General features: G+C 38.7%; 1 protein-coding gene across 1 annotated transcript; it reads right to left on the bottom strand.

The window, feature by feature from the left end:
• Positions 1-6489: 6489 nt before the first annotated feature.
• On the bottom strand, positions 6490-15496 carry LOC307013545 (myelin-associated glycoprotein-like; the record flags this gene model as incomplete). Its single annotated transcript, XM_079640945.1, has 9 exons — positions 6490-6765; positions 9270-9339; positions 9564-9654; positions 9745-10044; positions 10124-10390; positions 13212-13472; positions 13553-13804; positions 14794-15090; positions 15175-15496. The coding sequence occupies 9 exons, from the start codon at positions 15494-15496 to the stop codon at positions 6490-6492; spliced, it is 2136 nt and encodes a 711-aa protein (XP_079497071.1).
• Between the last annotated feature and the right edge of the window lie 1996 nt (positions 15497-17492).

Below are 17492 nucleotides of genomic sequence, written 5' to 3'. Positions count from 1 at the left end.
CAGTGGGGCAAAGTGCTGGCAACCCCACCAAAAAGTTATCTCATAATTCAGAGCTGATTGGCTGTGAGTTTAAAATCAGTGAAACGGAAAGAAAATGAATGAAGTTGACCATCTACTTCAGCTTTGGTAAGTTCATTTTATGTCATATATTTTGTTGATATTCTGTGTTTTGCCTATAGGCTATTGCTCTGGTGGATCGATGGATATTGTGACCTCGGGGATGAGTGCCTGTGTTTTCCTTAGACTGTATATACTGTCAGTCTTGGCCTCAACTACTCTCTATACAGCAGAGCCATATTCAGTCTGTTGAACTTGACAGTGTAACTCAATGTCTTTACGGTGAAAATCAACTTACACTGAATGTCCAGCTGAATCAGTGTTGAATTTTGGTCCCCATGCTCATTTTCTGCTACACAGTAGTAGTCACCACTGCTGCTTGGTTTGACATTGTTTAAAACCAAACTTGATCCAGCCTCCTTTTCCTCTTCATCACCTTTGTACCAGGTGTAGTTGGTCACAGGTGGGTTGGCCCGGCTTTTGCAAAGCAGAGAAACAGAGCTGCCCTCCAAAAGTGGACCTTTAGGTTCAATGATTATTGTAGTTTCCTTGGGAGGAACTAAATAAAACAAAAATAAATATATTTTAAAATGTTGCTGGTCAATATTTATCTGTTTGACTGTTTTTCAATCAGACTTACATTGTACGTCTATCTGAGTGATGGATGAGTTCTGGGTCCCGTATATGTTACTGATTTTACAGTAAAATTGTCTGTCAACTTCTGACACAGTGGTTGAAAACCTTTTCCCCAAACCCACATCGGTCACCTGACCTCCATTCACTTTGTACCAAGTGTACACAGCTGGATTGGCATTGCCGTTGCAGGTCAGATTCACCAAGCTGCCCTCTTCTACTGTAGCAGAGTAGCTGACTGATGTGTTCTTTGGAGGATCTGGAAGAGATGATTTAAAATCTAGTAAACTGTTTTTGTTACCTTTAGACAGAGCCAGGCTAGTTTTTCCACTTGTTGCCAGTCTTCGTGCTGTGCTACGCTAACCAGCTTCTGGATGTAGTTACATTTTTGACAGACAAATGTGGAAGTGAAACAAATTTTCTCATATAGCACTTGTCAAAAAGACATACTACATTCCAATGTACAAAACACCCTATTGTGTGCACTACCAAGGTTGTTAATATTAAAGCATTATGATGGCTTCATGAATCAATACAAGTCTTACCAACTTGTGGGAGAATGTGAAAAACCTCTTTAAAGGTCTCCTATTATACTATTTTTAGGCATCTATATTATATGTCTCATATATATGAAAAACATGTCTTTGAAGTGTTTTGCTCAAAATACCAAACAGATCACCCATTCTAGCCATGCCTCATACCCCTCTATTTCAGCCCTGTTAGAGAAGTGCCGATTCCGAGTCCGTTGCTTGCTAATGTAAACACAGACCATATTACTTCCAAAACGTTGCACATTGTTTCTGATACAGCAACGTTTCTGATAGGGCCGTGGAAGTAAAGCCAGCTCACATTTCCGATATTACATAATAACGGTAAGCAGCTCCGTTGTACCCCTATTTTTAGAGATGTGGGCAAGCAGGAAAAGAGAGAGGGTTGTATTTTCCGACACTTTGTGATGTCTACACATATTTATTAAAGACATCTAAAAGTGCATTTTGCATGATATGTGACCTTTAAATAATAAACATAAAGATAAATGACTTTGGTTTAGTGTCCCCTTTTTTTCCACTCGATAATCAAGTCTGCAGTTTTAGTAAACACAACTTGATCCAAATGCTCTGCAGAGTCCCCAGAGGAACATTTCATCTCATCACATTATATCAAATGAAGGGAATGATTAAATGTGAACTAAATCAACATCCAACTCAGCAACCAGAAAAGGCCTGAAACATACTCACAAAGAACATGGAGGGTCATAAACTTTTCAAACCGAAGGTCGGTGTTGCCAGCTTGTCGTTTGTAGAGAGCGGTGCACGAAAGATTCTGTCCATTGTGGAGGTAAGAAGAGGTGAAGTTCATAACAGAGACCATGGATTCAGATTCATGTTTCTCCTCAATGTCACCTATCCTGGGGGTCCAAGTCAGATCTGGGGGAAGGATGGGACACGGAGCTACAGCCGTGCAGCTCAACGTCACCAGAGCCCCCTCCTCTACCTCCAGTGTAGATGGAGTTATGGTAGGTTGGTCCAGTGAATCTGAGGAGAAAAAAAACAAGTACATGACAAAAGGGAAAACAAAAGATGTGTAAAGTGAAACAATTAAAAGACACAATACAAACTTTGAATGGTGATATGGACTCCTGTTGGATAGGTGCCGATCAGCTTGTTTTCACACTGAATCCTGAAGTAGTATTTGTCAGAATGGGACGGTTGCATGTTGTGGAAGATGGTGGTGCACTCCTTGTTCAGCAGGTTCCCTGTGAGGTTTCCTTGCAGAATGTTTCTGCTTGCCTGATCTCCAGTGATGCTGGAATCAAACACAATTGTTCCGTCCGTGCTTCCTCTTTTCCAAATTGCTTTGCAGGAACCATCCAGAAGTCCAACAAACGTTGAGTCAACGGCGAAAGTGCAGGGGACCTTCACACAGGATCCAGTTAGTCCATCTATTCTCTGAGGCATGGTGATTTCCCACTTCACGCATAAGCTACCTGGGGTGAAATAAAAGCAATAAATTAAATATCTGCCAAGGTTAAAGAAAAACTAAGTATTCAAACAACTACCAGACTCAGGGACAGTTTTATCCCACAGGCCATAAGACTGCTAAACACCTGAGCTCTGTTAAGTGCCTCGATAAACATTCATCTGTTTGTCATCTTGTGATCTACTTATTTATCTAAATAGTTATCACCGCAATAAAACCGTATTTAACTTTGTCTTAATGTACAATATTTAATTTCATATTCTGTTCTTGTATATATCATATTCTATTTACATGTATATAGATTTATATTGTATTTTATTATATATGTTGCATCGTTGGAGGAGCTCGGGTCATAAGATTTTCATTGCCATTTCTACACTGTAGCTCATCTTGAAAAAAAATAAAGAAAACTAAGCAGAAATGTAAACATAATTAAAATAAAACAAACCCGTCCAAATTAACAGCACACACTCACAAAACCTTAACTTTAAACAAAAAAGCATATTTAGCACTTTTTGTGAGTAATCTAAAGACATCGAAAGGCATTCAATTGTTGGAAACCCTACCTTGAAGTAGAAGGAGGAAAACCTTTAAAGCACCCGTCATGCTTTTCTGTCAGCTTGATATTCCTACAGAGGCACCAGACACACACAACAGACATGAAATCTATTCATTTGATTAACTAGTTAACTACTTCAATATGAATAGCTCTAGTAAAGAAGAATACATGTTTTATAGGGTGGAATTATATTAACTTCACTTCATACGTCACAAAGTAAAGATGATCAAATGTGACGTTTGATTTTTGTTGCTGAAAGAATAACCCAGTTTGAGTAATTTCAAGCTTCACACAGTAGAGAAGCAGTGCTGCTTATTTCAAAAACATAATGAATACTACTGAAAAGTATTAGTTATAAATACAATGTATGCTTTTAAACTATTGCTTTAACTTGTATTGCAATGTACTCTTACTGTTACTGGTGTCATCACTAAAGAGAGGAAATAATGTCGTCCTTTCAAAGATAAAATAAGGGAGCCAGCATGAAGATGTTAACTAATGATAACTATTTAAAATGTTTTGCATTTGTTTTGATAGCAATTCTGTAAAGGTATGCACATTATTCTTACAAATAAAAAACGATATATAAATATACTGATAACTATTTAAAATGTTTTGCAAAACATTTTATTTAGAAAGTAATAAAACAAATACAAAACTTCTTTAAAAGGTATGTCAATTATTCTTACCACGAACAAACAACATATATATATATATATATATATATATATATATATATATATATGTATATATATATATACAGTATGTAACAAAATGACTGAATTAACTGACAAAATAAGCCTGACATTTTATAAATTGCAATCATTTGAGTTTTCTAAAACAAATATCTTACCTTACAGCCAACAATGATGGTCAGCATACGATATGTTCTGTTTCTAGAGAAGAAATAAATACATTAGTAGTAGTAGTATATACAGTACTGATCTATGTTTCAGAAATCAATAAAGAAACAAATAAAGGTTTCACCAGCATGGAAGGGTCAGTGGTAATAGTCCAAGAACTGAGTCATGTCAGACTGGTGTCGCGTGTTGATGGCTTTTGAAAGATGTGTCCGGGGTGTGGCCTTCAGCATCATAGAGTTTAGAATCTCTTTTAACTACATTAATGCAAGTCCCATCAGTCATTTCTAAGGGATTCACATAACAATGTTCTAAACCCGATTTTATAATGAAACATAAATGTGTTTTCAAAAATGAGTTGTTGATTTACATATTCAATAAACAGAAAAATATAAAATATGACATTTGTTTCCACACTCAAGTACTCAACTGTTTAATCAGAGCATTTTGTCATTTTGAAACAAAGAGGAAGTGAAGAGAATCAAAATGAAAGGCAATGCAGAAAGAGGGAAGAAACAACAATGTGATACTTTACATGCATAAACAGTAGAAGTCATAAAGTGTCATAAATGAAACAGTCAAGTTGAAGTAAATATAAGTGAAAACAAAGTGAAGTGTAAAGACTTTACCAAACTAGTTGCTAGTGGGCATTGTGTGGGATGTTTTAGAACAAGCAGAAACTATTTCTGAACTTTCCTGAGCAGCCACATTTAGAAGCTACGCAGAGATGAAGATGATTAAAAGTGAATCATTTGATTCTTAAAACAAGTAAACTTGCTGTTTGACACAGAAATATTTATGCTGGGATTTTTCTACAAGCATTTAATCACACAGAGAAAGTGAAACAGCACTGACTTCAGTTGCCAAGAAAGACAGATGTGGTTAAATGTCTGAAACATGAGGTCAAAGCCTTATACAGACAGATTCTTATCTGTTACAGTAAGCATGTCAAAAGAGCAGGAAATTCACTCTAAAGGAGCCACGACTGGTGCAAATAAATATATGTATTACAACCAAATACACAATTACATTGTATCTGGTTTGTTCTTGTTCATGTTAAAACTACATCTTACAAGTGAAGATCATCTTAACTCAAAAACAGGAAGGAAATTGTGTTCTGTGTCAATAACGAACATTTTCTACCAGCTTATTACTTAAATGGTGTTGCTATTTGCACACTGCACTGCAAGGAAATATTGGAAGTCGTTAAAATACTTAACATTAAAAACTGGTAATAAGTTACCCAGGTTTCAGGGATGTTGGAGTGTGTGTGTGCATGATTTGATGCAAGTACACTCACATATTTGTTGGAAATAAATAAATAAAGATAGATATGTATTACACTTAAAACATGTATAGTGCTTCAACAAATACTCCTGTAGGACATCAAGTTTATGAGCTTTCTTAAAAAGTTATCATATATATATACAAGATATTTGGTGATACGCTTTACTATGACCAAATATTACAAGGATATACAAATATGGACACGACACAGCACCAATGACTAGTAATTGTGAAAATATTGTCGGCAGGTGTTGCTCAGACCAGCAGGGGGAGCTCAGGCTCAAAGAGAAACCTGGCAGTAACAGACTCCCAGCTGCAGGCTGATGTGTTAAACTGCTGAAGGCATGCAGCTGGTTCAGCAGCGAACCTCAGCCGCCACTCAAGCATCAAGTAACAGTTTCCCCCACTGCGTTCGTACACATCTGTTCAACATCTGGAGCCAGTGCACCTCCTCATGTCACGCTTTATCCACAGAGTCGTGGGTCCAGGTACAGAATCAGATAGTTCATTTTAAGCTTATTTTTTATTACTACTTTGAAGTTCTGTCATTACTTTCCCAGAAGCAGAAGAAAAGCTTTTGTCATATCCAGCTTATTACATTACAGCATTGGGGGAAATTTTGTTATGTCTAAATCTTATTCCAGTCACACAACCCGCGTGTTTCTTGATATGTTTATTAGAAGCTAGCTATAATTATTTGTTTATTATATAGTTTAAGTTTGGCGTTTAGGCTCGGGCCTGATCATATATCATCATAGTAGATAACTATTCCCGAGCCTATAGGTGGAAGCTGGGGGAGGCGAGCAGTAGCAACATGATAGCAGTCGTAGCAGCAGCAGCATTAGCGAGGCAGAGGCAGGCAGATCCGGCAGCTTAAATAGAGCGGCATGTTTAGGAGAATGTGTTTGGTTGGTTGTAAGAGGGACGAGGCGCGTCACGTGTTGATGTATCATTGGCAAGTTGACAGCCTGAAGCTGTGTGATTCTGTTTTATCTCAGCGGGGATCTGCTTGTATGGTGAAGTCCTGTAGCAGTTTGAAGCGAACATTGCTGTGTTTCACTAACATTTACTCTAAACGTCAGCCATAAACATTTCACCTCAAGGTCTATGAGACTAAGGCTTCTTCTCTTGTTCCAATTGAGTGTCAGAAACGTTCTCTTCTTCCTCTGCATCTCCTCCAATGCTTCCTCTGGACTGCAGACGGATCTCAGCATACTCCGTCTTTGAGTCCAGGCCTCTGATCTCCCCTTCCCCAGGCTCACCCTTTGAATGGGCCTGCAGTTTAGCAAAGTCCACATTGACGTAATGGAGAACTTCTTCCTCAGCTACTTCTCTCTCTTCCAGAAAAGCTTTATTAGCATAAATCACATCCACTTTTGAACAGTTGATCTACAGAAAACAAAAGAGTGGCTTTAGTGATGTAGAAAAGGAGGTAGTAGTGCACAATAAGGCCCATTGTTAAACAGAACACTTTTGGGAAATAAGCTCGTTAGCGAGTAAACCAACCGTTCATCGTTTCCTTTTTTTAAATGTCCTTCAATGATGTTTTGGACATTCTATGGCGCACTTGTTTTTTAGTTAAATTCCATTGTGTATGTCATACCAAATGATGAGATGTCTTTATGGCATAACATACTATGTTTTATTTTTACATATATATGGAAAAACTATACAGTGAATTTATTTTAGAATAAATTACTATGACATTTTACACATTTTTCATGGCAAAACATTTTTATGAGAATTAATTCTGAAATACTTTTATAACATACTAAAATGGAATATTTTTTTTTGTATGGCATACCTGACGGACTTCTTTAACCCTCTATCGCATGACTTTTTATTTTGGGAGGAAAAAAATGTTTCACCATGTGTTTTAGGAGCTTAGGGGTCCCTGATGTTATATCAATTATAAAATGTGACCCCCCTCACACCCCTCAACCAGGGGTTGGTTTGTTGCCTCAGGGCAACAATGTGCTACGAGGGTATTGAAACACCAAGGATTTCTACAATTCAGAAGACATAGAAAAAACAACTATATGAATTCAAAAGGTGTTCTCTGTGTGTGTGTGTGTGTGTGTGTGTGTGTGTGTGTGTGTGTGTGTGTGTGTGTGTGTGTGTGTGTGTGTGTGTCTGTGTGTGTGTGTGTGTCTGTCTGTCTGTCTGTCTGTCTGTCTGTCTGTCTGTCTGTCTTTCTGTCTGTCTTTCTTTCTTTGTGGGGGGGTGTATGTGTGTTTATATCATTGTGTGTGCGTGCGTGTCTCTCTCTGTGTGTGTGTCTGTGTGTGTGTGTGTGTGTGTGTGTCTGTGTGTATATGTCTTTTTGTGTGTGCGTGTCTCTCTGTGTGTGTGTGTGTGTGTGTGTGTGTGTGTGTGTGTGTGTGTGTGTGTGTGTGTGTGTGTGTGTGTGTGTGTGTTTGTGTGTGTGTGTGTGTGTGTGTGTGTCTGTGTGTATATGTCTTTTTGTGTCTGTCTGTCTGTCTGTCTGTCTGTCTGTCTGTCTGTCTGTCTGTCTGTCTGTCTGTCTGTCTGTCTGTCTGTGTGTGTGTGTGTGTGTGTGTGTGTGTGTGTGTGTGTGTGTGTGTGTGTGTGTGTGTGTGTGTGTGTGTCTGTGTGTGTCTGTGTGTGTCTGTGTGTGTCTGCGTGTTGGTATGTGTGTGTCTGTTTATGTGTGTGTGTGTGTGTGTGTGTGTGTGTGTGTGTGTGTGTGTGTGTGTGTGTGTGTGTGTGTGTGTCTGTGTGTGTGTGTGTGTGTGTGTGTGTGTGTGTGTGTGTGTGTGTGTGTGTGTGTCTGTGTCTGTGTGTATATGTCTTTTTGTGTGTGTGTGTTTGTCTCTCTGTGTGTGTGTGTGTGTGTGTGTGTGTGTGTGTGTGTGTGTGTACACATCAGTAGATGGTAAAGTAAAAACATTGATCAGGTTTATCATTTTACAGCTGAGCACATTTGCACACTTGTATGATATTGCCTGGAAAAAAGTGGTCCAAGTGGCGCAGTGTTGCCCTGAGGCAACGAACAAAAAACATAGTTTTAGCTAATTAATAAATACATAATAAGTCTTTAAACAATCAAATATACTTCTTTACGTATTCATGCACATGCATGTATTTTTCATTTTAGGTTGTGTACATTTCTAATATGTTAAAAAGTGAAATGTATCTTACCAAGTGGTGGCCCTGAGTCCCCTGCAGCTTTGCTTGCAGAAAGGACTGCTCCACCCCCAGACAAAATGCCACACCCATATAATTCCCTCATTTTATTGGACACCAGCATGTCAGGTGACATTGTGTATATTTAAAAAAATAAAAATATTTAGAGGGCCAGTGTGAGGTCGAAGAAAGTGGTTTGTTGCCTGAGGGCAACAGTATGCCATCGAGGGTTTTAAGGGCTTTTTTCCACAAATTAAAGTTGGACTTGAGACCTTTGGTGCTTTTTTTTCTATTATTATGATTAGTATGTTTATTAAGTAGGTTTCATTGTTTCATCTCATGTTAGCTTTTTATATACTTTCACTTCTATCTATTGTGTTTTACTACCTTCTTATTTTGTATTATCTTTGCATTATATTTCAGTTTTTATTCATATGAACCATGTTCTAAAGCACTTTGTTCTGCATGCTTTACTGATTACTGACTCTTGACATTTGTCATGGCATACAAAACAAATACTCTTGAAAGCATTATATAGATGACAATGACTTTGTAGAACATACTATAGCATAAGTTTTAAAAATAAAAGTTTTTAAACATACCATACACTGCCTTTTTGACATAGTGTATAATGACTTTTTGAGACAACTTTCACCGCTGTTTAAAAAGCAAAAACTACATTTTGTTGGGTCAGTGAAGCTTCCTGTTTTAATGCATCTAACAATATGTGCAAAACATGAACTCACCACATCAGTAACTACAGGGTTGCATGTCTCCGCCTTTCCCTTGTCCGAGGAAGAGATTACTTTTCCTTTCCTAAAAGTAACACACACAACAATATCGAGACATTTATTATAATTTTATATTAAAGTCTTTCATTTCATGGTGATATTTAGCAATGTTCTGAGGTGGCCATGGCTGCACTGCTTAAATGTGCTGCCAGCCTGGTCACCAGTCAAGTTACACCCCTGATGACACCCTCAAAATGTGTTTACAATTTTTTCTTGAACCAGCTTTTGAAAAAATAGGTTGTCTCTCACCGGTAGGAGATTATCAGCAGCGGTACACACACCAGCAGCATCCCCAGAGCTGCCACTACAAAACCGATCCCAAAAGACAACGAGTGGAAGCCTGAAAAGTCCCCACAAAACACATTGATCATTAAAACCAGAGAGGCAGATTATTAACAAATACAAATTCACCATCTCGCAATTCTTCTACCTTGCTCAGTTTTGCTAAGCAAAAAAATGTTAAAAGTAAAACTGTCAGAGCCCAGTGAGTTGATGCTGAGGCAGACTAGAGAGAGCGTGTCTTCGTCCCGATCGTACTGGGTGATGATGCTCTTCATGCCCACGTTCCCCAGGGACTCTTCCCTGATTGGGATGGCAGCAGAGTGATTGACAGGCTCTCCGGCCAACTTCCAAACCAGAGAGGGAGGCGGGTTCCCCTGGCTGTAGCAGGAACATCGGATCATGGATGAAATCTTGATGCAACGGGAAGAAGACAGGATCTCTGTAGGAACTGAGACAAAGAAGTAATTTCATTTTGTTTAATGGAAACAAAGGATTGCCTTTAATTTAAAAAAGTGTATCAATCTCACATGTGACGTCAAAGCTGACACGCTCTGAGATGCCAGGTCCGTGGACATTCAGAGCTTCACAGTAATACTGATCTTCTGAGAGTTTAGTCACATTGAAGGTGAAGTCTCTCTCAGAGCCCATCACCTTCTCCTCTCTTCCAGCCGCTCTGAACCAGGTGAAGTTCACTGCTGCTGGATTGGCGATGCTTGTGCAGGTCAGAGTTACAGAGCTGCCGTCCTGCACCGGACCAGAGGGGTCAACAGACACCGAGGTGTTCTTAGGGAGATCTGAAAAGCATAGTGTTTAGCTGATGTTAATAGTTCATGCTATGTCAGTCACTTCAAAATAAAAAAGAATGTCTTGGTTTTAAGTTAAGGATTTAGGCCAGTTGGAGTAGCTTACCACCAATGGTACAAGAAGCACAGTTTGAGAATCACAGTCTATGTAAAACACATTCACATTTTGAGTTGCCTTTTTTTAGAAAACTGAGACAACAACCACTTCATTCTCTGTGTTTGGAAATAACATCTTAATAATAAAACAAAACAAAATAAACCAAACACAACATCCTCACATGATTTAAAGCTCACCTATTATGCAATATTTGAACAATATATTATGGGGCCTATTTCAACCCTGTTACAAAAGTGCTGATTCTGGATCCGGCCCTTTAAATGTAACCGAGCAGCTCCTGGCCACGCCCCTTCGGAGCGTCTGCATGCAAGCGGTGAGCTCTGAAGAGAAGGCTGTGTAACCATAGAAACTCTGCTGAACGCTGCCTTGATTGAACACCATGTTATGTTCCAAACTACATTAGGCAATATTTCTGAAACAGTATGGAGCTCAAACGCTTTCTCTCTTGCGGGTTTACCTCAAGGACAGTACCTTTTATATCCGGCTTCTTTACACATATTCTCTCCACTACAGTGTTAGCTCTGAGTGTGCTTGCTAATGTAAACACAGACCATATTACTTCCAAAATACGTCACACATTGTTTCTGATGTATACAGCAGCTTAACATGTTCTTTTTTCAGTGTTTACCGCTAGAACAGTGCTATTATATGCATTATATGTACATAACACAGTGGCGACTCGTCATCAGGGGCAGGGCATTAGGCACAGCCCCACATACTGTCAGCTGAAATCAATTACAATTATAATTGAAAAAATATGTATAAAATATATTTTAAAAAATATTTAAAGATCATGTTTAGTCGTCTGATTCTTCTCTACATTGCTGTTTTAGTCTGCGTTCTTCTGATTAGTGTCCACAGTGTGCCTTTTGCCGTGTTGAGCGATGTGGGGTAGCTCTGGGCTGCCCCTCTCTCTCGCTGTAGAAATGAACGTGTACTGTGAAAACTACACTGTGCATGAGTCTTTTTGTATTCATTGTGTGCGCCAAAAAAATAATCACCAGTGGGGCAAAGTGCTGGCAACCCCACCAAAAAGTCATCTCATAATTCAGAGCTGATTGGCTGTGAGTATGTGTGCCGCGAAAAGTGTAGTTCTGAAGAGGAGACGAGAGAGAGCAGCGTATAGAGCTCCTGCGGTCACGTGACTTTTGGTTATCAGCCACCATTTTGGCAGTAAACATGACGACCGGCGCCAGCGTTTTCCTACCGTGCGAGTATACATCTCATTTTAATTCAAGTGAAATTCGGCTTTATAGTACAAAATTAGAAAGATTAAATATAAGCAACCCATATAATGCACCCGGTGTGCTTTTCAAGAGCATAACCTCCTGCTCTGAAGACGATGTACCCGACTTGCGCTACGCGGACATCCACAGCTATCTTGTAAGCTTTCCATCAGTGTACTCAGGAGACTCCCTCAGAGCTTACAAAAGCTTGGAGGCTTACAAATGGTGTCAGTCCGGCTTCGTAAACAACATTCAACTGTGGAGTCTTACATCCAAAAACTTCGGCATCATCACTGCAAGGGTAAGTATTAAATTATTCCAGTTTGATAGGCAGTGTCACGTTAGCATTGTTTGTTTATTAGCTTGTCTAGCTACGGCAGTGTCACGTTAGCATGTTTGTTTATTAGCTTGGATAGCTACTGCAGTGCGTCTGAAACTAGTTTGTATTTTTGAACGTACTCAACCAAAGTGGCTGGCGTTTTTAACCTTTATTTATCTATTTTTGAATTTCATATATAGGTTAATCACTCCCAAAGGCTTAATGAAAGTCAACTAAAGCCATGGGTGGTGGTCAGGAACGACGGTGTTGTGCTGGGAGCCCACTGCAACTGCACAGCGGGACTCGGGGAGAGCTGCTCTCCCCGAGTCCCGAGGAATATTTTCAACACGGGTTTGTTTACCACTAGCTTGCTACAAGCTAACTGGCTAGGCTGCACCAGAGCCACACTTGTTGAGTTAAAAAGGGACATCACAGAGTCCGTTAGCTATAATAACTGGGTGCTAGATTCTACTTCGGTAAAAATTAAACTGACCAGAAACTTTTTGTAGCATTGTACTGTATTCCTTCACCCACCTGATATGAAGTGATCACTGCATAAGCGAAAGCAAACGGCCGGGGGTTCCCATCTTTCAGTCTTGTTCAGACGGCTCCTGGCTCTTTTAATCGCTGCGATCCACTTTTCCCTCCTCTCCGCGTCTTTTGGAATGCGATAATAAGATACACCTTTCTTCTTCCCACGCCTATTTGTGCAACCTGGTGCACAGCAGTTATCCACCATCCTCGACAGTCTGCCAGTGCCTGCCAATGAATTTACTGACGCGATTACTGCCAAAATGGCTGCCCCCTTCGTTTCTCGTCACGTGACCAGCATATGTGACATCATCCGCAGGAGCTCTATAGCGATTAAAATCAGTGAAACGGAAAGAAAATGAATGAAGTTGACCATCTACTTCAGCTTTGGTAAGTTCATTTTATGTCATATATTTTGTTGATCTTCTGTGTTTGGCCCATAGGCTATTGCTCTGGTGGATCGATGTATATTGTGACCTCGGGGATGAGTGTCTGTGTTTTCCTTATACTGTCAGTCTTGGCCTCAGAGACAGTAATACTCTCTATACAGCAGAGCCATATTCAGTCTGTTGAACTTGACAGTGTAAATCAATGTCTTTACGGTGAAAATCAACTTACACTGAATGTCCAGCTGAATCAGTGTTGAATTTTGGTCCCCATGCTCATTTTCTGCTACACAGTAGTAGTCACCACTGCTGCTTGGTTTGACATTGTTTAAAACCAAACTTGATCCAGCCTCCTTTTCCTCTTCATCACCTTTGTACCAGGTGTAGTTGGTCACAGGTGGGTTGGCCCGGCTTTTGCAAAGCAGAGAAACAGAGCTGCCCTCCAAAAGTGGACCTTTAGGCTCAATGATTATTGTAGATTCCTTGGGAGGAACTAAATAAAACAAAATAAATATATTTTAAAATGTTGCTGGTCAATATTTATCTGTTTGACTGTTTTTCAATCAGACTTACATTGTACGTCTATCTGAGTGATGGATGAGTTCTGGGTCCCGTATCTGTTACTGATTTTACAGTAAAAGTGTCTGTCAACTTCTGACACAGTGGTGGAAAACCTCTTCCCCGAACCCACATCGGTCACCTGACCTCCATTCACTTTGTACCAAGTGTACACAGCTGGATTGGCATTGCCGTCGCAGGTCAGATTCACCAAGCTGCCCTCTTTTACTGTAGCAGAGTAGCTGACTGATGTGTTCTTTGGAGGATCTGGAAGAGATGATTGAAAATCTAGTAAACTGTTTTTGTTACCTTAAGACAGAGCCAACCTAGTTTTCCCACTTGTTGCCAGTCTTTGTGCTGTGCTACGCTAACCAGCTTCTGGATGTAGTTACATTTGTGACAGACAAATGTGAGAGTGCAAGTAATTTTCTCATATAGCACTTGTCAAAAAGACATACTAGATGACAATGTACAAAACACCCTATTGTGTGCACTACCAAGGTTGTATATTAAAGCATTATGATGGCTTCATGAATCGGTCTTTCCAACTTTTGGGAGAATGTGAAAAACCTCTTTAAAGGTCTCCTATTATACTATTTTTAGGCATCTATATTATATGTCTCATATATATGAAAAACATGTCTTTGAAGTGTTTTGCTCAAAATACCAAACAGATCACCCATTCTAGCCATGCCTCATACCCCTCTATTTCAGCCCTGTTAGAGAAGTGCTGATTCCGAGTCCGTTGCTTGCTAATGTAAACACAGACCATATTACTTCCAAAACGTTGCACATTGTTTCTGATACAGCAACGTTTCTGATAGGGCCGTGGAAGTAAAGCCAGCTCACATTTCCAATATTACATAATAACGGTAAGCAGCTCCGTTGTACCCCTATTTTTAGAGATGTGGGCAAGCAGGAAAAGAGAGAGCGTTTTATTTTCCGACACTTTGTGATGTCTACACATATGTATTAAAGACATCTAAAAGTGCATTTTGCATGATATGTGACCTTTAAATAATAAAAATAAGAATAAACTCAAGTCAGCTCATAAATGACTTTGGTTTAGTGTCCCCTTTTTTTCCACTCGATAATCAAGTCTGCAGTTTTAGTAAACACAACTTGATCCAAATACTCTGCAGAGTCCCCAGAGGAACATTTCCTAACATCACATTATATCAAATGAAGGGAATGATTAAATGTGAACTAAATCAACATCCAACTCAGCAACAAGAAAAGGCCTGAAACATACTCACAAAGAACATGGAGGGTCATAAACTTTTCCAACCGAAGGTCGGTGTTGCCAGCTTGTCGTTTGTAGAGAGCGGTGCACGAAAGATTCTGTCCATTGTGGAGGTAAGAAGAGGTGAAGTTCAAAACAGAGACCATGGATTCAGATTCATGTTTCTCCTCAATGTCACCTATCCTGGGGGTCCAAGTCAGATCTGGGGGAAGGATGGGACACGGAGCTACAGCCATGCAGCTCAACGTCACCAGAGCCCCCTCTTCTACCTCCAGTGTAGATGGAGTTATGGTAGGTTGGTCCAGTGAATCTGAGGAGTAAAAAAAACAAGTAAATGACAAGAGGTAAAACAAAAGATGTGTAAAGTGAAAAAATTAAAAGACACAATACAAACTTTGAGTGGTGATACGGACTCCTGTTGGATAGGTGCCCTTCAGGTTGTTATCACACTGAATCCTGAAGTAGTAGTCAGAATGGGACGGTTGCATGTTGTAGAAGATGGTGGTGCACTCCTTGTTCAGCAGGTTCCCTGTGAGATTTCCGCTTGCCTGATCTCCAGTGAGACTGGAATCAAACACAATTGTTCCGCCTGTGCCTCCTCTTTTCCAAATTGCTTTGCAGGTATGATCCAGATCTCCATTAAACGTTGAGTCAATGGCGAAAGTGCAGGGGACCTTCACACAGGATCCAGTTAGTCCATCTATTCTCTGTGGCATGGTGATTTCCCACTTCACGCATAAGCTACCTGAGGTGAAATAAAAGCAATAATTTAAAATCCACCAAGGTTAATAAAAAATGAAGTATTCAAACAACTACCAGACTCAGGGACAGTTTGATCCCACAGGCCATAAGACTGCTAAACACCTGAGCTCTGTTAAGTGCCTCGATAAACATTCATCTGTTTGTCATCTTGCGATCTACTTATTTATCTAAATAGTTATCACCGCAATAAACCGTATTTAACTTTGTCTTAATGTACAATATTTAATTTCATATTCTGTTCTTGTATATATCATATTCTATTTACATGTATATAGATTTATATTGTATTTTATTATATATGTTGCATCGTTGGAGGAGCTCGGGTCATAAGATTTTCATTGCCATTTCTACACTGTAGCTCATCTTTAAAAAAAATTAAGAAAATTAAGCAGAAATGTAAACATAATTAAAAGAAAACAAACCCGTCCAAATTAACAGCACACACTCACAAAAACCTTAATTTAAACAAAAAAGCATATTTAGCACTTTTTGTGAGTAATCTAAAGACATCGAAAGGCATTCAATTGTTGGAAACCCTACCTTGAAGTAGAAGGAGGAAAACCTTTAAAGCACCCGTCATGCTTTTCTGTCAGCTTGATATTCCTACAGAGGCACCAGACACACACAACAGACATGAAATCTATTCATTTGATTAACTAGTTAACTACTTCAATATGAATAGCCCTAGTAAAGAAGAATACATGTTTTATAAGGGGAATTATATTAACTTCACTTCATACTTCACAAAGTAAAGATGATCAAATGTGACGTTTGATTTTTGTTGCTGAAAGAATAACCCAGTTTGAGTAATTTCAAGCTTCACACAGTAGAGAAGCAGTGCTGCTTATTTCAAAAACATAATGAATACTACTGAAAAGTATTAGTTATAAATACAATGTATACCTTTAAACTATTGCTTTAACTTGTATTGCAATGTACTCTTACTGTTACTGGTGTCATCACTAAAGAGAGGAAATAATGTCGTCCTTTCAAAGATAAAATAAGGGAGCCAGCATGAAGATGTTAACTAATGATAACTATTTAAAATGTTTTGCATTTGTTTTGATCGCAATTCTGTGAAGGTATGCACATTATTCTTACAAATAAAAAACTATATATATATATACTGATAACTATTTAAAATGTTTTGCAAAACATTTTATGTAGAAAGTAATAAAATAAATACAAAACTTCTTTAAAAGGTATGTCAATTATTCTTACCAAGAACAAACAACATATATATATATACAGTATGTAACAAAATGACTGAATTAACTGACAAAATAAGCCTGACATTTTATAAATTGCAATCATTTGAGTTTTCTAAAACAAATATCTTACCTTACATTCAACAATGATGGTCAGCATACGATATGTTCTGTTTCTAGAGAAGAAATAAATACATTAATAGTAGTAGTATATACAGTACTGATCTATGTTTAAGAAATTGATAAAGAATCAAATAAAGGTTTCACCAGCATGGAAGGGTCAGTGGTAATAGTCCAAGAACTGAGTCATGTCAGACTGGTGTCGCGTGTTGATGGCTTTTGAAAGATGTGTTCGGGGTGTGGCCTCCATTACCATAGAGATTAGAATCTCTTTTTACTACATTAGTGCAAGTCCCATCAGTTATTTCTAACGGATCCACATAATAATGTTCCAAACTAGATTTAATAATGAAACATAAATGTGTTTTCAAAAGTGAGTTGTTGATTTACATATTCAATAAACAGAAAAATATAAAATATGACATTTGTTTCCACACTCAAGTACTCAACTGTTTCATCAGAGCATTTTGTCATTTTTGAAACAAAGAGGAAGTGAAGAGAAACAAAATGAAAGGCAATGCAGAAAGAGGGAAGAAACAACAATGTGATACTTTACATGCATAAACAGTAGAAGTCATAAAGTGTCATAAATGAAACAGTCAAGTTGAAGTAAATATAAGTG

The sequence above is a fragment of the Notothenia rossii genome (genome assembly GCF_949606895.1).
Source record: "Notothenia rossii genome assembly, chromosome: 7".
Lineage (NCBI taxonomy): Eukaryota > Metazoa > Chordata > Actinopteri > Perciformes > Nototheniidae > Notothenia > Notothenia rossii.
This window is presented reverse-complemented; position numbering and strand designations above follow the sequence as displayed.